The following is a 23,792-nucleotide window of genomic DNA, read 5'->3' as shown; positions in this document are numbered from 1 at the left end:
AGCACTTTTACTATAGCTAGACACCTCGGATATAGTCCAGCAGTTCTCTGTGTCTATTGCTTCCTTCCCAAATATAACCATACCTCAAACTCAATAAATGACCAGATTTTTTGTATGAAAAAAAGAGGAAAAGTAACCGGAAAAAAAACCAAGATGCAGAATTAAACAACCTTCCTTAAAATAAACTCTGTGGTAATGTCTGCCTATTGTCAAAAGTTATTAGGGAATAAATGTGACAGATCTGTCTGCTAAAAGACTTCACTTGAACAGGGGACATACTTAAAACTTGTCAGAGATTTCCCCTTTGTTAATATGTCTGCTTACGCTTACTATACACACCCTATTACATTGGTATATATTCTTGCATTGTAGAAGGAACTGATTTATTTGTTGAAGGAAAGAATGCACTCCTTTTCCCCACCTAATTCTACCCGCTTGGGGTTACAGCCTTTGTTTACTCTGAATACAAAATAGCAAAGTCTTAGACTAAAACCAGACTACCTAAAATTACTTCTGCTTACAGGATAAAGTCAACAGGAACCAGTTAATGCAAACAAAGGTGGAATTGACCCATCAAACAATTGTATACTAAGTTGCCTACACTAGATATTCTTTAAATAAAAGCTAGCACTTGTCAATATTTTATCAGGCAATTATAAATCACTAATTGTAGAGGGGACAGAACAATTCAGGGCAAAAGGCTCAAGAAAAAGAATGAACAAACTAGAGATGGCCCCAGTCCAAACACCAATGAACTTTGTGAGAGTTGGATATCTAGAGCTAAGCCTTGATCTGAATTTTGCAATTAGGCCCTGTCTATGTAATATATAAAACTTGAATTCCAAATCCAAACCTCCTCAACTTTGGAAATGTTTGAAATCTGGACACCACCCTGCACCTGAATTTCATAGCTTGCACACATATCTAGCACGGGCTAAAGCTTAGAATGGATGATGCAGGGAAAGTAGTTATTTAGGAGGAAAATCTTTCAATTCAGGGGCTAATCTGTGGAATGGACTCTTCTAGTGGCATCAATAGAAGATGTAATCATGAACATATTCAAAGGCGTTAGAAAGCACTTAAAGCTGAACTCCTGTGGCTTCTTGTCATGCAAAACTCCTAATGGGAATTAAAACACGTAAAATAAAAATATAGCAAGCTACATACATTGGGCAGATGGGATTTAAATGGACTACAGAACTTCCTTCTGTACAAACAAAATGGCAGCATATGAAAGGGAGCTGCTCCTTCTTCCTTTTCATCAAAACATGCCAACTTGCTATCTGATCCTGCAGTTCTTTACTATGCCAAACTCCCACTGAATAGTATGAGAGTACTGCATGCATAAAGATTCCCATAAATGCATATTAGTCAATACCATAATAAGGGAAGCAAAACCTCTCAATTCAAATGGACAGCTTTGAAAGCATGACCCCAGCCTGAATCCCAGAGGATCATAATAAAAGTCATAACCCTATCTGTCTCTGAACTTGGGGGGAATTTGTTTGCTGTATTAAGGCTGAAAGTGGAGAGCTAAAACAAATGATTTGACAAGCACAGTCCCCTGATACTCAAACAAACGAAGTCATTCTGAAAAAGTTGACCACTAAAGTAATTTTGTAATAGAGGCAGTGTGGTCTGGTTTACTGAGCACAGGACTGGGGGACAGCAACGTCTAAATTCTAAGCCCAACATTGCCACTGATTCTTTCTGCAACCTTGGGCATATCCCTTAACCTCTTTGCAACTCAGTCAGCAGAAGTCAGAACATTTAACTACGTACTACACAGAAATGTTGAGAAACTTAATTGTGATGATGTGAGGGAGATTCCCACACTTGGGCCATTCTTTTTAGGTGGCAAATGTGAGGAATTGTCCCAAATTGAGGTGTCAATAGAGGATGTTTTGGAACAAGTTGATAAATATTAGACGGTATTCACCTAAAAGTGGGGTGACCAGATGTCCCGATTTTATAGGGACAGTCCCGATTTTTGGAGGTCTTTTTCTTATATAGGCTCCTATTACCCCCCACCCCCATCCCGATTTTTCACATTTGCTGTCTGGTCACCCTACCTAAAAGTTCTGTAGGAACTCAAATATGGAATTGCAGAACTACTAACTGTGGTATGTAACCTACCACTTAAATCAGCCTCTGTACCAGATGACTGGAGGATAGCTAATGTAACAGCAATTTTTTAAAAGGCTCCAGAGGTGATTCTGGCAATTATAGACCAGGAAGCCTAACTTCAGAACCAGGCAAATTGGTTGAAACTATAGCAAAGAACAGAATTATCAGACACATAGATAAACACAATACGTTGTGGGAAGAGTCAACATGGCTTTTGTAAAGGGAAATCATGCCTCACCAATCTATCAGAATTCTTTGGGGGCGGGGGTGTCAAATAAACATGTGGACAAGGGTGATCCAGTTGATACAGTGTACCTGGACTTTCAGAAAGCCTTTGACAAGGTCCCTCAAAGGCTTTTACACAACTTAAGGAGTCATGGGATAAGAGTGAAAGTTCTCTCATGAATCAGTAACTGGTTAAAAGATAGGAAACAAAGGGTAGGAATAAATGGACTTTCACAGTGGAAAGAGGTAAACAGCAGGGTCCCCCAAGGATCTGTACTGGGACCAGAGCTGTTCAACATATTCACACATGATCTGGAAAAAGGGTAAACAGTGAGGTGGCAAAGTTTGCAGATAATACACAATTACTCAAGATAGTTAACTCCAAAGCAGACTCTGAAGAATTTCAAAGGGATCTCACAAAACTGGGTGACTGGGCAAGAAAATGACAGATGAAAGTCAATGTTAATAAATGCAATGCATGTTGGAAAACATAATCCCAACTATACATACAAAATGATGGGCTCTAAATTAGCTGCTACCACTCAAGAAAGATCTTGGAATCATCCTGGATACATTTCTGAAAACATCTGCTCATTGTGCAGCATCAGCAAAAAAGCTAACAGAACGTTAGGAACCATTAGGAAAGGGATAGATAAGACAGAAAATATAATGTTGTTATATAGAATCATGGTACACCCAAAACTTGAATACTGTGTGCAGTTCTGGTCACCCCAATCTCAAAAAAAGATGTATTAGAATTGGAAAAAGCAGAGAAGGGCAACAAAAATGATTAGAGATATGGAACACCTTCCATATGAAGAAAGAGTAAAAAGATTGGGAGTATTCAGCTTAGAAAAGAGAGATGACTCAGGGGGAAATATGAGAGAGGTCTATAACATCATGAATGGTATGGAGAAAAAGTGTTATTTACTCCTTCAGATAATACACAAACCCAGGGGTCACACAATTAAATTAATAGGCAGCAGGTTTAAAACAAACAAGCTACTACTTTACACAGTGCACAGTCAACTTGTGGAACTCATTGCCAGGGGATGTTGTGAAGGCCAAAATAGAACCGCGTTAACAAAGAATTATATAAATTCATGGCAGATTGACACTCTTGGCTAATAGGTCCATAATGGCTAAGATACAACCTCATAATACAGATGTCCCTAGACCACTAACTACTAGAAGCTGGATGACAGGGGATGGATCACTTGATAAATTGCCTTGTTCTGTTCACTCCTTCTGAAGCATCTGGCACCAGCCACTATCAGAAGACAGGATATTGGGCTAGATGGACAACTGGTCTTACCCACTATGACCATCCTTGTGTTCTTATGTAAGACGGAATGGAAAGCAATCAGTGCTGAATTTTATTAATGAAGAGTTTAACAAATGTAGGAGCTCATCTGAACCACCATCCACACACAGGCCTGAATTTCAGCGGAATTGGATTTGAATCCCTGGATCTGAATCTGTCATTACGGATCTGGTTCAGGATTACATCCAAACCAAGAAGGGATCTATTTTCCACATCTAGTTTGAACAACATACAATAAAAGAGAGGTCTCATGAAAGGACCAGTTTGAGATTAAATATTGTAAGGAACAATTTGTGAGCTTTTAGCACTCTTGAATCTGAATCCAGAGTAGCCAGAGTTTGATCTTGAGCCAGAATTCTGAACCCCACCTTAAACAGGCTCCAGACCCAAAATGATCACTATTATCAATAAAGCATTGAACAGAAAAGTCTTGCCATTGTAAAGTCATGCAAGGAATAACATTTCCAACATTTTTGAACGCAAGTTGAAAACTCACCCAATTGGGGCTATTTTATTGTGTGGTTTTTGGAACAGACTGTGGAAGCACAAAATAAGTTAAAATGATAAAGACCTGAATAGAAAATTGCAGTTATAAATGGAATGGTTGCTGTGAGCAGATAGTTCTGTACAGCCACATCTGTTCCAGTTCAAAGCAGTTCATGTGAACCAGTGGGTGAAACTGTTATCCCCCCCCCCCGCCTTAGGTTTGTAGCAGTGTAGTCTATCTGCATTTGCTCAACCACAGGAAGTGGAAAGAGGTGGCAACCACCCAAAAATTGGCTCAACCTGAGTTTCACTGGGACAATATCTCCCCGCCCCATCCTTTTTGCTTCCATCTTCCTGATCCCTGCAACACTGCAGCATTATTAGGAAAAAAATTAAAAATTAGATGGATTTTCAAATATTTATGGGAATTCAAAAATGTTTGGTTTTGCTAAACTTATCAAGTCATTTGCAGTTTAACAAAAGCTGCATTTTTGTCCTTCACTAGAGATTAGTTTTTGTTTCACAAGTGTCCCCTCAGGGGTCACTTAGATGATAAATAAGGAAAAAGCTGACAGGAGAGTCAAGTGGGGAAATAGATATTAAAAATAATGAGGCTGCTCCAAAACTAATTCAGGTTCCGGACAGAATGCAAACTTCCAGCGCACAGTTTATTTTAAAGTGTCTCCTTCCCCCTCCACTTCTGTCTCTGTTTTATCTCCTGTAGTTTCATCTTTTTTAATGTCTTAAAACCTATTCCTAAAAAAAAAAAAAAAAGACAGTAATAATAGAAACAGCCACACAGAGAAGAGGCAAGATGTAAACATTCTGTTCCAAAATCCGCTGTGAAACAAAAGGGCAATGGGATTACATTTGGTAAAGGCTGAAATCTGTCCAGTGTTTTGAGCTGCACTGAATCCCACTCTTCTTAATGTGTTTGGATGTGTCACCCCTCGGACTAGGAGAACTGATTATTTTTCAATTTGAATATTCTTCAGTTGATTAGTATTGAGCCACAGGCAGTTCATACACAGAATTCATTTGTTTTAACTATTTTTTAATAGAGGATAGGTAGGGTTTAAATAGATGTGTGTGGTTTTTCCAGCTGCAAAAACTTCCAGGCTTAAATTCTGCAGTTGATTCTGTGTGGGCAGTTCCATGCCCCAGACTTTACTATGGGGTCTGTCTGGAGAGAGACAGTTGCATGACTGGATCTTCACTGCTTTCAGGTCAGGTGAATTATGTGAACATACAAAAAACAGTATCAGGCCCTCCAGGGCTGCTTTGACTGGACATTGCTATAAAGATTTAGTGCTAGATCTGCCAGTTAGTGAACCTTTAACTCCAATTAGACCTGTGTTCCTGCTCCAGAACTGAACATAATAGCAAAACTCTCACTGACTTAGCACCCACTGAAGTAATTAAAAATATTCCTGAGAAAGGGACGCAGACTCTACCTTGTAATGTGACTCAGGCCTGGTCTACACTGGGGGTGGGGAGGGGGCCCGAGCTAAGTCAGTCTAAGTTACGCAACTTCAGCTATGTAAATAACGTAACTGAAGTCGACCTACTTAAATCTACTTACTGCGGTGTCTTCACTGCGGTAGGTCAACTGCTCATGCTACCCCGTCGACTCCGCCTACGCTTCTCACTCTGGTGGAGTATTGGAGTCGACAGGCGAGTGCTCGGTGGTCGATTTATCGCATCTTCACTACATGCGATAAATCGACCCCCCTGCTGGATCGATCACTCCACAGGTAAGTGTAGACATGCCCTCAGTAGTTAGAAGAAAGAGTAGTGTCCTGTGTTTCACTTTAGGCTATGCTAGTGGGGGGGGGGGGTGCTGAGAACATCTTGGAAAGTACTGTGCAAATTCAATTCCCTCTGAAGGAAGGGTTGCCAATTTTGGTTGGACGTATTCCTGGAGGTTTCATCACTTGACATAATCTTTAATTAAAGATGAATCTTTAATTCCTGGAGACTCCAGGATAATCCTGGATGGTTGGCAACCCTAACTGAGGGCAGTTATAAATGGAGGCTGCTTAGAATCTGCAGGATCAGGCCTTTAGCCACTTGATCACCTTGTTCTTCACCAAAAGTGATCTTTGGGACTACTCACATGCTTAAAGATAAGCACATGTTTAAGTGTTTTGCTGGATTAGAGCCAGAGGGCTCAGAAATTTGCAAGACTAGCTTTGGATAAACTACTCTGGAAAAATACATTGCAAGAGACAGAAACTGACTCAAAAAAAAAAAAAAAAGGGGGTCCTTCATTTATAATAGAAAAGTAAAAAAATGTTATGTTTTGGAAACAAGAGCCTAGCTTCTTTAGCAGAAGGATTATTAGCAAGCTGCTAAGAGGAGAAAGGTACATGAATTTCATTTTATTCTATCATTTAAAAACAACTAACTTGAAAGGCTTATATTTATGCAGCAGGTATTACTATGAAATTTTAAAGTCTAAAGTGTGAAAAAGGGTTCTGCTTTTCCATTGGCAGGGCGTAGAGGTTCTGCTTTTTATCATCCAACTAATCATTTATATTCTGGCAGTGATTTTCCCCTCCCCCAAGATTCATACTTCTATCTAAATTTATTTGCTGGAACAGCATGAAGAGAAAATACCTTTTAGATGATCATTTGAAATGGTATTGTTAAGGCGCAGTTTTTCTTCCAGTTGATGTTAGCATTATTATCAGTTATTATTATAACCGTAGTTTGAGACCATATTTGCTCTAGGATGAAACTAATATGGACCTAAAATAAAGCCATATTTTCTAAATGTGCTGATCAGTCAATGATCTCTTTGAAGCAGATAGCCAAACTAATGAGTGTAGCATGACAGCTTTACACCCAGATCCTGAACTGTAGCTGAGGAACACCTGGAGCAGCTCAGAAGTGGGGTTGCAAAGATGGCTTAACACTATTATTGCACTCACCTGATTCTGGGCAGAAATATGATGTTTTGGTCTCCCGCCCTGCAATTTGCAGCAGCCTACTTTGCAAAAATGCCACTATGTGGTTCCACATTGTCTCTCACTGACTCCATTTCAAATTTACTCAGGTTGAAAGGAAAAAGGTTTTGCCCTCAACTGCCAGCCCAGCAAATTCAAATTGAAATCTGAAAGTCAAGTCCTCTCCTCATGCATAATCATTTGTAATAAAGGTTTGGCAAGCCAATCATACTCGCAATAAGACCTGAGCGATGCCTATTTTCTCCAAATGATGCTCTCAGGTACATCTGTGCAACCCCATTGCAAGTTCATTATGGTTTGTAAGGTACTTTGATATCTGCAGTTGGAAGGTGCTATAGAAGTACAAAAGATTTATTCCATTATAAACCCACCTCAGCAGGGTTATTCAGATTAATGTTACATATCAGTGTTTAACCCTTGGATCAATCTAGCATCCTCATCCAACTTAAAAGAGAATTTCCTGAGTATGAGAATGTCCTCAGGTACAGTAGCTCAGATATGCAATACATTCCTGTGTTTGGAAAGCCTGAACCTCCTATACAACACTGGGGCATAATAGCTGAACCTATCTCAGGGTTTCAATTATAATACTGAATTTCTTGTCTTTGTTGTTTGGTTTAAGTCAGTCTCCAAGGCGTGCCCTAAACTGAGCTTTCATTTTGAAATGCATTTTAGCTCAGACTCAACTGCCTGCCAAATATAGTTATTGATTAGGACTGTAAAGGTGAAATAATATTTCAAATCTGCTTCCCTGTGATCAGCAGAGGACCTAGAAAATTGTTCAGACAGAATTCAGGTCACCTACTAATAAGATTCTACTTTTAGAACATGGAATTCCATGTCCCTGGAAACCTGCAATCCCATGACACTGAATTAAAATGATTAGGGCTAAATTCTGCCTGTGTTTATAGGTGTCTTTCATTGAAGAAAATGGAAGACACAAGCATGAATCCAAGGATAAAACTAACTTCTCTTTTTTTTCCTTTTTTGCTGGTCCAACTTTCAAACTTATTTCATTTCATTATCTAGACATTCAGAATCTATGATTTGGATGCAATTCATTCCTGTGCAGAAGACTTTAACAAGGCTTTATATACTGACATTCAGAGAAACTCTATTTTTCAGCAAACAGTGCAACAGTAATTCTAAGGACAGGTGTGGATAAAGCTAAACATGTTATGGCTCCTAAAAAGACAAAAAGGAAATAATCCTTCAATACAAAATGCTAGTAGTGTGGATTAGAATGCACAGACATAGTACATACCGTATGTACCAAAAACTTAAGAGCCTGTATCTCATAAACCCAGAAAAGGAATGCATGGATGGGAAAAGGGAAAATTCTTATTTTATCATCTTGTAATACACACAAGGTCAAGGAGTAGATATCACTTAGAAACATATACAGTATATTGATATGATCTAAATTTCTTTAATCACTTGTCTGGACACAGCAGCCCTGAGGACTCTACCTATCATATTGAAGTGAGGTTTTAATATTACCCAAGTCACGTCTCTAGACAATTCAGTCATTCCATTTCTATTAGGTGGAATATTTTGACATTAGTACAATGCATAGTGGACTTCAGTAAGCCCTCCCCATCCATTGTCCCTATATCATATCCTATAAGGCAAGCCCTTATATCAGGCATACATTATACTGCCTAAAGATGTACCTTTTAGTCAGACATATAGTACTCTCAAAAAGAACAGGAGTACTTGCGGCACCTTAGAGACTAACAAATTTATTTGAGCATAAGCTTTGCAGTAGCCCACGAAAGCTTATGCTCAAATAAATTTGTTAGTCTCTAAGGTGCCACAAGTACTCCTGTTCTTTTTGCGGATACAGACTAACACGGCTGCTACTCTGAAACTTGTCATATAGTACTCTGTGAGCTGAGGGGTGAAAACATTATCTGCTCTATAAGGTTTGCTTTTGCATTGGATATACAGGGTGCTGTATGGATCTGATCCTGGGAGGTGCTCGGAGTCTCCTCTAAAGTGATGTACTCCCTCAATTCCCCATTGACATCCAAGCATATTTAGGTTGGGCCCTATATTTTCCAAGGACATAGTAACTTATGTTTTGAATAGGTTGGAAGATCCTGATATTTTAGTAGATAATCCGCACAAAAAGGTGGGCTCTTCGCTTACTTAAAACCTGAATGAAATACATATATCTTCAGACCTATTTGAATTCAAGATTATGGGCTTGTTATCAGCAATATGATGAATTGAGAGTATGTGCTAGGAAGCTTAAATTATTTAAAAAATGTTTGCTTGACTTAATGAAGTGGAAATAACGGTTATTTTGGACTACAGCCTGATCAATATTAGGAGTGGTGTTGAGGGAATAGTTAATTGGAAGCTCCCTCACGATTAATTATTTTAGTAATTAACCAACCTTAATAGATTTCTTAGATTCTCTTTCACTGATTGTGCGGATGCATTTATTTACAAGGTCTTTCCAACTATCTCCACAGTTGGAAAGGGACAGGAGAGGGCATTTCCCCAATATTCTACAAATTAAACATGTGAACATTCTGTATTAGAAAGAAACCTGCAGCAGACCCCCGAATCCAGTCCCCTTCCATCCTCAACACAGATCACGAACCCAGAATCCTAATCCTACCCCATTGCAAATGTTGAGACAGTTCAGTTTCACATCCAAACTTGGTGACTCAGCTGCTGCACTAAGTCTCCAGGTAATTATATGGTTGAATAAAATATATTAAGTCACAGGAAATAAGAAGGAAAAACCATTAATTTATTTTTAGAAACCTTGACTCGTCATTCATCAAAAAGAACATTCACAATGTGCACTCAGATACCAGCATCTGCGCGAGGTTTGCCTGACCACATGCTGAAATGTATATTACATATAGAGAACCATTTTTCCTCTTTAGACCAGGTTCAGACTCCGTGCCAGTGAACACAGGATATATACAGCAATGTAATAATTTCCACCAGTCAGTAGAACTGTTCCAGGGCTTCATTTTACATGATAGAGCTTGCTTTGACATAGTCTGTTCAGTCTTATCCTCTCACTACTGCCACATCTGATGCCCTCAAACTATTCAATACACATCTTCCATTGATCATGGCAGTGTGCACACTTGAATACTGGAGCAGAGGACACACGGCCTAATTCAGCTCCCTCACACACACACACAGCCACCAAATGGGCCCATACTCATGTTCAAGAAAGCAGTTTTAATGTATGCCTGAATGTTCATCTCTCAGCAACCCCATGAACAGATTGTTCCTGCTCATAACACCCCGTGTGTTTGTGTGCATACACTACCACTATCAAGTCAGGGAGCATATGCACACAAGTCAGTGAAACACACCCACAGGTCTGCTGCTCTCCCTGCAGTGGCTCTGGTGCTGGAATAGGAGCAGAAAAGTATATGCACACAGATGCACATGCAGAATTCTCTTTTCAGACATCAGTACCACAAAACAGTTTGGGTCAATTTAGTGACTTTTGGCACAAACACTTCCTTCTTTTGTACATCGCAATAATTATTTTCCTAGATTGGCACAAAGCTCTTTCTACATGCCAGTCCAGAAAAAAAAAAAACCAGTCACTATACACAAACACATGGGGGATGGGAAACAAGATCTTGAAGTGATAATATTACAATATGACAGACTAGACATAAATGAATAGATTTCTTCCTGTTATTGATCACACTAAGCAGGCCCAGATCCAGTAAGGGGTTGAACACTTTCAAACCCCACTGAAGTTAAGGAGTCAAATCCTGAGAGACCTAAATAAGGCCCTATCCTATCCCACTGAAGTCAATTGTAAAACTGCCCCAAAAATAAAAGCGATGGAAAAAGATGGGATGGATAAATTATATTTTAGAGCAACCTATTTATATTTAAGGCTACAGTGAAGACAAGAGTCTAAAAGTCTTTCATCCTTACTTTAACATTGGCCTTGTGATGCTGCTGGATTAAGTATCTGCTCAGGATAGCTGGCTCAGGACAGTGGTTGTGTGATTTACCTAGTACACCACCACCTTTTTATGACAACATGTTTTGAATTTTGTATTTGTGAATTTAATTGTTGTCCATGAGTTTCCTTTCCTGTCATTATTAACCAGGTGCTTTTAAATTTGTTTAATCTCTTCTCCTTGGACAGAATTTTGCTGTTTGATCTAATCAGCCATGCAGATTTCTATTCCATATTCGGAGCTTGTTCTGTGAGCGGAACTGCAACTGACATCAGTGAGTGCAGAACAGGCAATAAATATCTGTAGTGTGGACAGGAGAAAGAATTTTGCACATACTGGTGCATACTGATGAAATTTTCTGGCATACAGACAGGAATGGTCTGACCACAGGCCTGGTAGCCAGAAACACCTGAATTTTAACCCCAGATCTCAAACTAATTTGCTCTATAGCCAAAATTAAGTCACTGAATTTCTCTGCCTGAATCCTTCCCTCTGTAAAATGGAGATGATAATATTTACCAGCCTCACAGGATGTTGACATGATTCCTTAAATTTTTGTAAAGCAATTTGAAAAGTGCTGTAAAAAGGCTTAGTATCAGGATTATAATGACCAATAAGCATCTACGTTGTGCAACTGACCTAGCAGAAAAATGTTTTACAAGTTCCCTTGTAACCTCTTAAAAAAAAAAAAAAAAAAGCGATGATTCTCTGTAAAGATAGCTAACTATCTATGGAACTTTAAAGATTATTTAAAAAGTGACAAATTCCATCTTGGGAAGTTGCACTCTAAGGGTTTAGAACCTGCAAAGCCATATACATGCAAGTAGTCCTAACCAGTGCTAATAATCCCAGAGTATAAATATTAGCAAGGACCATTTGCATGAATAAGAGTTTTCATGACAGGGCTCTAATTTACAAGCCACCTATTTTGATTGCTCCTAAAAGGCTAAACTTTACTTAGCTGCTACTCTGAGATAATGTAAGACATTGCAATATTTTCCTATACTTAGAACAGAAAATAGCAACAATTTCTCAGATACCAATGTGTTCTAATCTTTGGCACAGGACTGACTTTTTAATAGTATCACTGGTGTACTGAAGGTGTCAGTGTGAAAGGTGTTCTACAAGTGATGAAGATATATGCATGAAAGCATTGCTGGAACTATCTAACTGCTCTTAAAGTCAAAGTAAATTCTGCCTGCATCCGGATTATAAAATCCAATTATGTTTATGGCAAACATGATTGGGGCTCGTAATTTTAAATTTGCATATACACATTTTCCTCTTGTCCCCATCAATGCTATTACTGTAATCTCCCAAAGTATACAGCCCAATTTCACATAATATGGTCACTAGCCTGGCGGATCCAGTTAGATATTATATATCCAGAGGTATATTGTCAAGACTCCAGCCATTATCACAAGGGGGAAAAAAAAACAAATTATGACATATGCCTGCTTATGCCTATGGAGTCAAAATAAATAGATTATTATTTACCTACAAAATAATAGAGAGTGCATAGGAAATGGATCTCTGATGACTACAGTACTTGAAATGCTTTGTCACCTTGTCTGAGGTCAAGTCCAGGTATTCACTAGAGGCCCAATCCAGACAGCTGCTCAACACCCTCATATCTCTCATTGATTTCAGCGTGCTCAGCGCCATACAGGATTCAGCCCTCACAATATACATTGCGAGGCTGTACAAGTAATTCAACAAAACAGCTCCCCTGATCTATTAGGCTACTAAGCTCTATACAAAGGAACATTTAAGCACTTTGAGTTATACTTAGCTTTGTTTTCAGAATGTATGGAAAATACCCCTACAGCTGGTGGATGAATTAGAGCTAAATGCCTCTCTTGTATTTACATGTTGGGTTTACTCTAATAATGTGTGAAGAAGGCTGCCATAAATGCACCAGAAAGAGCTGCTTGCCAAGGTCCCAGTTGTGCAAGGTGCTGAGCAGCTCATGAGAAGTGCTCAGTGCCTTGAAGCCAATGGGAGATGAGGGCATTCAGCACGAGGATCAGGCCCTGAAATCTGGGATGTTTGATAAGATTTCCCAAGAAAAGTGATTCTGATTTAATACAATCTCTCTCCCCACTCACAGTGAGTCCCCAGCATTTCCTTTTCTCATCAGGATCCAGGGGGTATAATAAAATTAAAAAGGACATTTTTCCCCTCTTGATGCCAACAAATGCTCCCACTTCCCAGGGTGACTCTTCTTCTGTTTTGGCAGGCTATCCTTCTTCCATATTTCATAACTACAGTTGCGTAACAACAGACCATAGCTATAGCAGCTTCTGGTTGTGGTAAACATGCTGGGTCTTAACCCCATTACCAGCTCTGCTGTGTCACTTATTTCCTGATACTCACTTGCTGCATAACCCCTTGCAGTAACTGGTGAACTGTCCCGCTTGCCAGGCTTATGGAGGACTAGACATATTGTACTGCAAGTTATTCAGCAGAGTGAGACACCTGGCTGCAGACCCCAAGAACCATCACTGAATCAAATCTACCTGCTGGAGGTGCTCGGGCTTAACACGTACCCATCTCCATAAATGAATACGTTATTTCAAATGAAAACAAAGTTAATGAGGTGAATGACTGCAGAGCTGGAAGAGAAAGTCTAATTAAAATCAAAGCAGTTATTAGTCTCTTATCACTACTGATTAATTATTAGCTGGAGATAATGTCGCTTTAACTGGTAACGGAAATAGCTCAAGTGTTATCAAGAGCAGAAATGTAATAAAAACAATAAACCTATAGGCCTGCTCTAGAAGTTCCAATTCAGGGCTGAATAATCTCTTCTAGAGGGAGAGCCAGGGGAATGGGTATGGGGTGAAATCCTGGCAAAACTCCCATTGACTTTAGTAGGGTCAAGATTTCATCCCGGAGGGGAATGCGGGGAAGGGGTTGATGGTTTAAACTTCACATGGAAGTGAGGATTTGCTTCCATTCTAGCTCTGCAGGAGACCTCACCCTCCAACCCCAAAGATATCCTGAGCCTCATTTTATTTATATTATATATATATATATATATACACACACACACACACACACACACACCTACACCTCTATCTCATAGAACTGGAAGGGACCCTGAAAGGTCATTGAGTCCAGCCCCCAGCCTTCACTAGCAGGACCAAGTACTGATTTTGCACCAGATCCCTCAGTGGCCTCCTCAAGGATTGAACTCACAACACCCTGGGTTTAGCAGACCAATGCTTAAACCATAGAGCTCCTCCAAACTGCTCCCTAAGGTACCAATTGACCTGTGCCAGCATAGTTCCTTCAGACATTATGTTGCCCATGCCTCCTTTATAGAGGGAGCCCCAGCACTACCTCTACTTGCAACTCCACAGCATAAGAGAATGCTGACAACTGTAAGCAATGCCACGCACTATCACATGCCTGTGGGTTTGTGGGGCCCTGACACAGCAGATGACACTCATCCCCTTTGATCTTTCCCCTTCATGCTACCAATGAAGCCCAAAATTTACGGAAGGGGCTTCTGACAAGTCAATGGCAGAGGGGCACTGATGACACTTAGGCTCAACTATAGTTTCACATAAGTCAATCTATTTTTGCAGATTTTTCTTTTGTTTACCAATTCTCTTCTGTTTTTTTTTAAATATGTCCCTCAATCCTTACTCCAGGCTAAATTGCAAAAAGCAGTCAGTGGAAGTTTTGCTTGAGTAAGGACCAAGTAGAGACTTCAGGAATGGGTCTTACATCTTTTTGCAGTGGGAGCAAAGGTTCCCAAGGTAAACTGACAATCTACAGCTCTGCAGTATAGTTAGATGACTTATATTTTATAAACATTCAAAAGAAGCTTTTTGGATGGCTTGTCAATAGAAATGCAGTGATGTATTTGTGAGACCAAGATTGTTCCCTGCTCATATTGATGAGATTGGGTACATTCAGTTCATGCTGCTAATGGGTGAATCAGTAAATTAAATGGAGAATGTCACTAAAGTATTATTTACAATCTCAGAGCTCTGTTAGCTTATCACTTTGATTGCCTAATGATAAATAGCTGCCTGCCTTATGAGAAATAGTATTTCTTTTTAATACCATGCTAGCATTTAGTCTTCATATTGATTTCACTGTTCATGTACTTCGATAACATTGGCTTCCCCTGTTTTTCACTACAGAGTGCTCCTTCATGTTCATCTTTGAAATGAAGAAGTTACACCTCTTCTTCCACTATGAATATGTTAACATGGGGGCAATTAATGGACAGCAGAAGAGCAATATTTTGATATAAAACCCAGCTGTTTTCTGTCAGGTTGATTTCCACAAGTGTTTTATTTATTTTTATTTTTTTTATCCTGAGACACTCTGGCTGGTCTGAGATTTGATGAGCATACAGTGTTACTTTTAGAAATGGGCTGAACTCCAGTTAAATATTTGGCTGTTTAATAGGCAGACTTTAGGATAACAGTCTTCGTGGGAATCCAAAAAAAGGGAGTAAAGAAAGGGCTCCCCGTGCTATTCTTAGCAGCACACAGTTAGATTTGGAATTTTGATTGTAAAGCATGGAATTTATAAACGTTGCCATTCTAAATTTACTTCGTTTGTATACAATTCAGCTGGATAATCAAGTGTTACGGTATGTTCCTGCTTAGCAGCTCAGTTCTGAGTTTAACAGCCTCTAAACTAGGAGAAAATTTCATTCAATAAACATTGATAGTGTCATTTCTTTTCCAATTGTTGAAGTAAGTGAAGATTTATGATGTGTGCATATAGACACATACACAGATACACATGGCAATGATTTATTTCTAGGGGGAAGCCAAGGAAATTCTCTCCCTGTGCCCCATATCATCGAAGGTATCTGTTCTTTGGTTCTAAACATTAAGTAAGTTCTCAGCCAAGGAATGTACTTTCACTCTCCAATCGATAGATGTCTGTTTGCACTGGTTATTTAATGATAGTGGGATACACAATTTATCTTATTTAACAAGGGTATTACTGATCAGCTGCACACCTCATTTGCACACACAAAGACATTTCAGTTTAAATCCTTCTTTGTTTGTCTTCGGTTTTATAATGTGAATTAATTGAAATAGTATTTGTTAATATATCATTACCATATACTGCACTTTTCAGTGTTTCACGGGTAGATTAGCTTTGTAAAAAATGAGCTTTTAATTGCTATATTTGGGCAGCTATGACTGATCATGTTTTATGTTTCAGAAGAAAATAAAGATTTTATTTTGCCAGTACTTTGCTAAGTAGGATATTGCTCCTGGAATTTTAAAGTATTAAATAAAAATTGCTAATAAGTTTCTTAATATGGCACTTCTGATGGGGAAACAACGTTTGGATAATCTGGCTTTCCTTTAGAATTACCAAACTAGAGTAGAATGATTTCCCCTCCAATAACATCCCCAAGATCCAAACTTTAAGACCTTTTGAATTTCCCCACATTGCTATAAACACTTACGTGGCCCCCAAGGTGCCTCTGGGGTGATTCTCTGAAGGTCAATCTCATCCTTATCCATTTCTTATCCAAGCCTGGAAAGCTCAGCTGCAAATTAGTACCAAAAAGAATATTTGAAATTGAAGGGATCCTTCCTCTTTGCTTTTTAAATGTTTAGGGCTTTCATTCAATGGGCACAAGAAGCCAATCAGCTACTGCAGGTTGCCACACAACATATTTGCAAGCAATCCTACTACCACCACTAATAATAAGAGCAGGGTCCCTGGAATTGAAGGCAGCCAAATTTAAGAAAGAAAAAAAGAAACGGAGAAAATTCCCAACTTGATGCCCTGGAAAACAGAGTAGCTTAAAACGCACCTAAGAGCTGACCCTGCTCCTCTTGCAGAAAGTCACAGATACAGCCTCTGCCATGCACAAGGGTTTTAAATTGATCGCCGCTGCTTGAGGAGCCCCCCTGGTGAAGAGCGAGGCACTGACTTTAAATAGCAGCGCTCTGCTCTGAGCCCGGCTCACACTAACTGCTGCTGCTGGAGGTATACGCCAGTGGGAACCCAGCCCCCCACGTGACTCGGATGAGTGCAGAACTATGCACGAAAATCCAGCCGGGAGCAGGAGGATGGGAGCGTCTCTTTCCAAACGATCCAAACCTCTGCCGGATCTAGGGCTCACCCACGCACACGCTGACCCTAAGCAGCAGGAGGAACCGCCCGAAGAAGAGTTGGGGGGCACTTCCCGCTCCCGGTACCGCAGAGACCAGCTTCGGGCTCCCCGCATCACCTAGGGTCCCCACCGCGCCTGTGGTTTGCTTTGCTTGCTTGCGTGTGTCTGCTGGACTAACTAGTTATCCCGTTCTGTGGCTCTGCCCTGAGGCGCAAGTCGGATGGAATATGATCTCTCTCTAGTTTCACCGTTGGTTGACAGGCATTTTAGATCCGAGCACCTGTAGCTGGGTGTTTTGTACAGGGATTGTGGGGAGCGGAACGATCCCTTTACAGAAGGAGACGCATTACTGCTGAACGGGCGGGTGTGGTAATCCCAGGCTCTGGTCAGACTCTGAAGTTGCGGGGAGGGGTGAAATTGGGGGTACCTAGAAAATGGAGAGATGTTAGGATGGAGGCTTTGAGGCCAAACGAGATTTCAGGCTCCCTCCTCCTCCTGTTTTCTGCAGGCAAGAGAAGAGGGGGAAGGAGGGAGTGCTGAACCACAGCCTGCAAAACAGCAAGAAAGGCGCCTTCTTATGTATCCATAAAACCCTACCAATGACACCCATAGGTAAATATAATAAATACCAACCCAGATCTACCTTAAACAAAGTGGGTTTGCAGCAAGTGAACTGACCTTGGGCGTTTGAGTAACCCGCCTGAATGATGGCAGCAGCTGACATGTGCAGGGAGAATTCCTCTCAAAGGTCACTAACATTTTTTTTCTCTAGCAGGCTGCAGAAGCACAGGCAACTTTTGGAAACCACACACTGCAGCCTCAGAAGAACTTTTAACGGGGTTGGGGCGAGTTCTTGGACATCCCCCTCAGCATTCAGGATGCTGAGAAAATTAGTGTGTCTTGACTGCTGATAGTAATCAGAGTAAAAGATAATTAAGATGCTATTAGCACTATAAAGTCTTTGGTGGTTCATTGACATCTTCAAAGCCAAATGCCACTTAACAGGGTAATTATTAAAGATATTGATTTCTTTCTTCTCTGTGTAATATCTGACCTGTCTGCTTTTGGAGGATTTTCAATGTCCTAATCTTCTTTTGTGTATCATTGTTTAACTGTTTCTTTAACTTCCCAGACTTCATGGATGCTGAACCTGTCCATGAGTCTTTCATTAAAGAAAACAAATCCTTTAGCACATTTTGGGTTTTTAGTAATGGGGGCTAGAGATGGTATTAGAACTCAAACTCTTACCGTCTAGGCATAGCACTAGGCCACAGAGCTGATTCCTTTTCTCTCTCACTGAAGGAGTGCTTCAGTCGTCAAACTCCTAATTTCACTCTCTCGGGTTTCCTTGGTGGTTTAACTGGCTAGGCTTTTATGGTCACTGTAGTACTAAAACAAAGAGAACAATCTTTCTCAGAATAAGTTTGAAATAGGATGTGATGGAGTGGAAAGACACAGTTGGGTAAATGTATAATCAAGAGAATTTTAGAATTTAGATAATTTCTTGACAGAATGTAATCCTGAGAGGCTTTGAAAATGAGTCAGTGTGCTTTCAGGCTATTTTAAAAACCCATTATTTACTCTCTTTTAATTTTTATTTTTATGCAAATATGAATTTAGGAAATTTTAAAATGTACAGTATTTCCTTTATTATTAGAGTAGCAGTACAGTATGTTGTGTTGTAGATCTGTGATATATTTGAGCCTAATCTCGCTACACTTACTCATGTGAATATAAACTGCTAGAGGATCATGCCCATATCAAAGAGAGTTCTCTTTTCCTTTGGCTAAATTTCATTCATTCCTGCTGGAGCGTCACAGCAGAACCCAATATCTGCACAAGATCAAAATATATATTTCACCAAGTTTAAAATATAAAAAAGTCAAGTCCCCCCCCTCCCAATAGGTTTTGTAAAGTAGAAACTGTGGAAATCTTCACATGCAAAGGGGTCCAAATTCCAGTACTCTTACTAAATAAAGCCTTATAGATTAGTAGTCTGACTATTTAGGTGCTACTCAGTATGACAAAATATCATAATCTAGCACATATACCTCATTTCCAGGCTTTATTGCATAGAGTAACACTCAGCAACCTGGGATTTAACTCCTCATTTTTGATGAACGCTCCCATACACAAAGTACAGCTGTATAAGCATCCAGTTAAAAGAGCAGAAGTGATATTTTCATGATTGGTGATCTAGCTGGGGCTGACCAACGTTAAGCCATCAGTCGTAAGCAAATGGCTTAGCTAGTTGGATTTTAAGAAGGTGGGATACCTCACATCAGGGTTCTTACCATCTGTGAAGATTCTGGGGATCAGGACCTTTCCTAAACATACACACAATACATTGCAACAAAGTAGCCATTCATGCCTTGGTTGCTTGATAAAGGCTATTCTTTGCAGATGACTTGAAGGGGACTACAGCCCATTCAAAGGCAGCCCTTCTCATGATGACATTGTTTTGTAACTGCCTTAGAGAACGTTGGTCTGACAAGTAAGATTTCAAACATCAAGTTTCTGTGCCAGCCAACCAGTGTAATTATTTTAGGTGTTTTACATGTTGAACCAGACTTCTGGATGAATGGGGACAATACTAAATATTAATGACTGATCAAGCCTTCATTAAGGGTCTTGAAAATTTAAAATACAGTATGTGCCATGTACTCTTATAAAGGATCAAATTTGAGGACAAAGTCTTGAATTCAAAGAAGCAGTCCTGTCTCCATCAGTCTACAGGATATGTTGCTTCCACTTATGATCATTTGCATTCATACAATCATCAAAATATACAGTGCAATAGTACTTTTCACCACATTGGTGAGTGTAGGACCATGGACTTCTTTACTATCCTAATGTCAAAGTACCAGGTAGCTTTCATAAGGAATGTTGGTGCATTCATGGATATAAAATAATCAGATAAAGCAAAAAAAAACAACCCACCATTGTACAGGCAGTGCCAGTAGATATGTGATTTGGATAGCACACTAACATCCTGTGAACGGAGAAAGAGCCAATACCAAAGCATGGAGCTCAGACTAAAGGTCTCTTCTTGCCTTGAAGTCTATAATTCTAAGGTGAACTGGTTCATGGAAAAAACAAGACTAAAAATCTTGCTCATTTTATTTATCCCTTTTACATCAGACTACTTATATAAGTATAGCAAGCAAAATCTTCCCCTCAAAAAAGGTACCATACACTCAAATAGAATGTGCACCTGTACAACGTTAACATATGTACATTGGAGAATAGAGCTGTTGTCACAGGGTGTCCTGGCTCTATGGCCAGGAAGGGGTGCTAAGTGTGGCCTTGTAGGTGCTTCCCTGCCTCCCTATCCCACAATGTCATCCAGAAGATCACTAGGGAACAATGCAGCCTTCCTGAGGGGGGTGGTGGAGGTCTAGTTGATTAATAAAAGATCCAATGAAAATACAAGCAAGCATCCCAGCATCACAGTTGGAAGATAAATATCCTGAGACAGATTATTTCCACCTAGGTCCATCTCTTCACTCCAGCAGGGCTCTCTCTGCCCAGACCCCTTTCCTGGAGTCAGACATCTTGCCACTACCTAGCCCTTCCCCAGAGGTAGAGGTCTACACAGATCTGACAGCTGCAGCTCTTTTCTGGTACAGCATGTCATTCCTGATAGGTTGGGCTTGTCAGCCATTGCTTGGGAGTTACCTGTCCTTTAGAGCACATTTTCCAGAGCCCTTGCTCAGGTGAGGTCTCTTGGGAGTGCCTGTCCAGCTTACAGTCTCTGTAATTTATCCCAGCTGCATGCTGGTAACCCTTTATCAGGCTCATTAGCTGCCAAACCTACAGATTTAATTCCTTTCAGGTGTATCTGAGTTGGCTCATTCTCTCTTACAGAGGCCTGTGGCAGGTAGGCTGACTCCCCTTAAAGGGCCAGGCTCTGTGATAGCTGTTAACTGAACTTTCAGTAAATGTCAGTGAAGTTCTGTCAGTGTTTTAACCAGGAGCTCTAACAACAGTATCCCTCTCCGTCTGTGATAATCCCCAATATACTACTGGAGTGTGTACTTGCAAGGAGGAAGTGGAACGGACCAGTGTATGTATTCATTTGTCTACCTATTTGAACAAAAATGCTTTCTCACAAGCAGAGAAGAAGACAGCACCACTTGGCAATCAAGCTTATATTACATGTACTTGCATGCAATGTTTATACTGTGCTCCTGAAAAATATACTGAATACCTGGATAGTATAGCAGGGCTCCCCTCACATACTTTGAAACACAGAAAACAGACATTTTATGGGGCTTCAGGGTTTTTCCCAATTGCCTTGCAGTTGCCCTGGAATGATTTAATTAATTATTTTTATGAACCCTGTGGATGGCTTAGAGGTGAACTCTATGGGGGGCAGGGAAATCACTCTCATTCTCTCTTGGATTTGGTAGTAGAATTTTAATAAGGGTCACCCAAGAGAACAGCTTTGGCAATAAAGTGAAACTCTTTGAAGATAATCACATGATCATGAAACAAAATACTGACTGTGTTTACAAGAACAATCCCATATCCAGTGTATTTTCTTCAATGGTGGCACTGTAAACTATAACCTCCAACCCCCAACTGTCACTTACAAAATGTCAACAGGTAGGGCACATACAAGGAATACAATTGGACCATATAATACCCAATACCTAGCTTTCATATAGCACTCTTCATCCACAGATCTCAAAGCACTTGATATCCTGCTGTTTATATCCTTATCATTCCCTCTGAGAAATTCTTATTGAAGTCAGCTGGAGTTTTGCATTAAAAAAAAATGAATGATAGGATATGGCCCAAAATGTAATAACACCACCTCACCAGTATGTGATTTCAATAAGACTAGCCAAGCTAGTAAAGGTAAGTATATACGCTAGTGTATGCAGGATCAGGGCCCTCTTGTATAGGCATAACTAGCACTGGCTGACTACTTCTTTCCCCTTCAAATGAAAAATCACATTCCAGTTAAAGGTGTGTGAGTGCTGTGCTGAAGTGCTAGAAGGACTTAAGTGCTTTGCTGAATTTGGGAAAGGGTGAGACAGGTATTTAGATTTCAATTTATAAACAGAAATGTGCATTATGTCAAATTAACTCATTGCATATAGTAATATATGCCCTAAAAAATGGGATGCATTTTTAGGGCATAGGACTGGGTAAAGATGTCAAACTGGGCATTTGCTACCCAAACTAATTTATTGCTTTGTCAATAAACACTTGTGCCAGGGTTATCGGCAATGAAACAGGTGGAAATTGGATCACTATACATTTTAAAAGTCATTTAGGAAACAGATTTTATTGTACTGACAATGACAGAAGAATGAAGAAAATAAAACCTGTTAGCAGAGCAGCAGGAGAGATAAAGGTTTCAGATACAAACTCTTACTTTAAAATAAAAAGGGATCCCCATATTTCCTACCTTGGGATCTTCCCTTCTTAGCTCTACATGAAGTAACCATGAATAGTGTACAATGTTCACTGTGGCCCCGATCCTGCAAACACTTATGCACCTGCTTAACTTCAAGCAATAGTCCCTCCACTGACACTTCTCACATACTGAAAGTTGAGCATGATCATAAGTGCTTGCAGAATCTGGGCCTAAATTTTATAGCATTTGCTTACACACAAAACACATTTGACACCCCATTCTCCCTTGTATTACTTGTGTTTACTTTGCTCACTTTACAGCTGCCAATATTTGAGGTCTCCTCAGTGGCTAACAGTAACTAGTACAAGTTTTAGCATTAGTACTGGTAAAAGTTTTCAAGAGACATTTTGAGGAAGTTAAAGGAACTCCATGCTTTTCCCACGGAGGAGGAGGATACTGTGGGGTGTAATGCCATCTCTGGGTCCAGGGAGGACTTTGAAGGCTAGATTTTGACTAACTGCAAGAAGTTGTGTATAAGCTGCATTGCCATGGGAGTAGCCAGAGAGACACTGACTCAGACACACCTCTGAGTCACAATTCCTCTTGCTCCTTCCTTGCTCTTGAGGGAAGGAAATTATAGCAAACCCCATGCCAGCCCAGCTGCACTGGCAAGTGGGGGGAGGGATGGAACCAAGCCACTTGTCATTTCCCTCCCCTCCCTACCCCAGCCACTGACAGCCACTTATTCCTGCATGCTTGGACCTAAGGTCTATGTAAGAGACCATAAGGGGAGTTATGACTCTTCTTACTCCCTTGCATGGGTATGTAGTTCAAGTCACAATCTAACCCCAAATATAGGTTCTGAATGGCAAGCTCTACTTATGCCAGCCACTGCTGCATTCTAAATCTTGTCTTTCTGACTCTGAGGTGCCAGTTAGAAAAGCAGACAGTGTTCCCACTAGACTAGAAAGCAAGATCCTTCATGGTTCTTGTTACAGCTAAAGTTCCTTCAGACCCCTTTAGATTACATGGAGAAAAGAGTCAAGTATTTGTCTATATGCTTTGGCATTTATTTATTTATAATATACTCTTCTCCAGAGATGCGTGTTGAATTCAGCAACCCATTCTACACTGTGATGATGTCTTTCCAATCTAAGATCACTGTACAATTGACAAGGAAAGGAAAGGAAAAAAGCAGAGAAAAGAGGTTAAGCCTTTTATCCAC

The 23,792-nt window shown here is 40.1% G+C and overlaps 1 protein-coding gene across 8 annotated transcripts in view; it reads right to left on the bottom strand.

Annotated features, from left to right (window-relative positions):
* The window catches only part of ANO1 (anoctamin 1), a 120,010-nt gene extending 102,955 nt beyond the window's left edge, over positions 1-17,055 (bottom strand). For 4 of the 8 annotated variants that reach the window (XM_042849136.2, XM_042849138.2, XM_024100112.3 and 1 more), the window contains exons 1-2: positions 16,897-17,036; positions 16,543-16,626 (exon numbers count right to left, since the gene is read on the bottom strand). In XM_042849136.2, coding sequence (XP_042705070.2) covers positions 16,543-16,600 — 58 coding nt within the window. In that variant the 5' untranslated portion in view covers positions 16,601-16,626; positions 16,897-17,036. Of the gene's footprint in view, positions 1-16,542; positions 16,627-16,896 lie in introns of all 8 variants that reach the window. The other 4 variants (XM_042849139.2, XM_042849137.2, XM_042849140.2 and 1 more) reach the window with 2 other exon arrangements.
* Positions 17,056-23,792: the final 6,737 nt, after the last annotated feature.

This window comes from Chrysemys picta, chromosome 4 (assembly GCF_011386835.1).
Source record: "Chrysemys picta bellii isolate R12L10 chromosome 4, ASM1138683v2, whole genome shotgun sequence".
Taxonomy (NCBI): domain Eukaryota; kingdom Metazoa; phylum Chordata; order Testudines; family Emydidae; genus Chrysemys; species Chrysemys picta.
The sequence above is the reverse complement of the archived record's forward strand: the minus strand, read 5'-3'. Positions and strand labels throughout refer to the sequence as shown.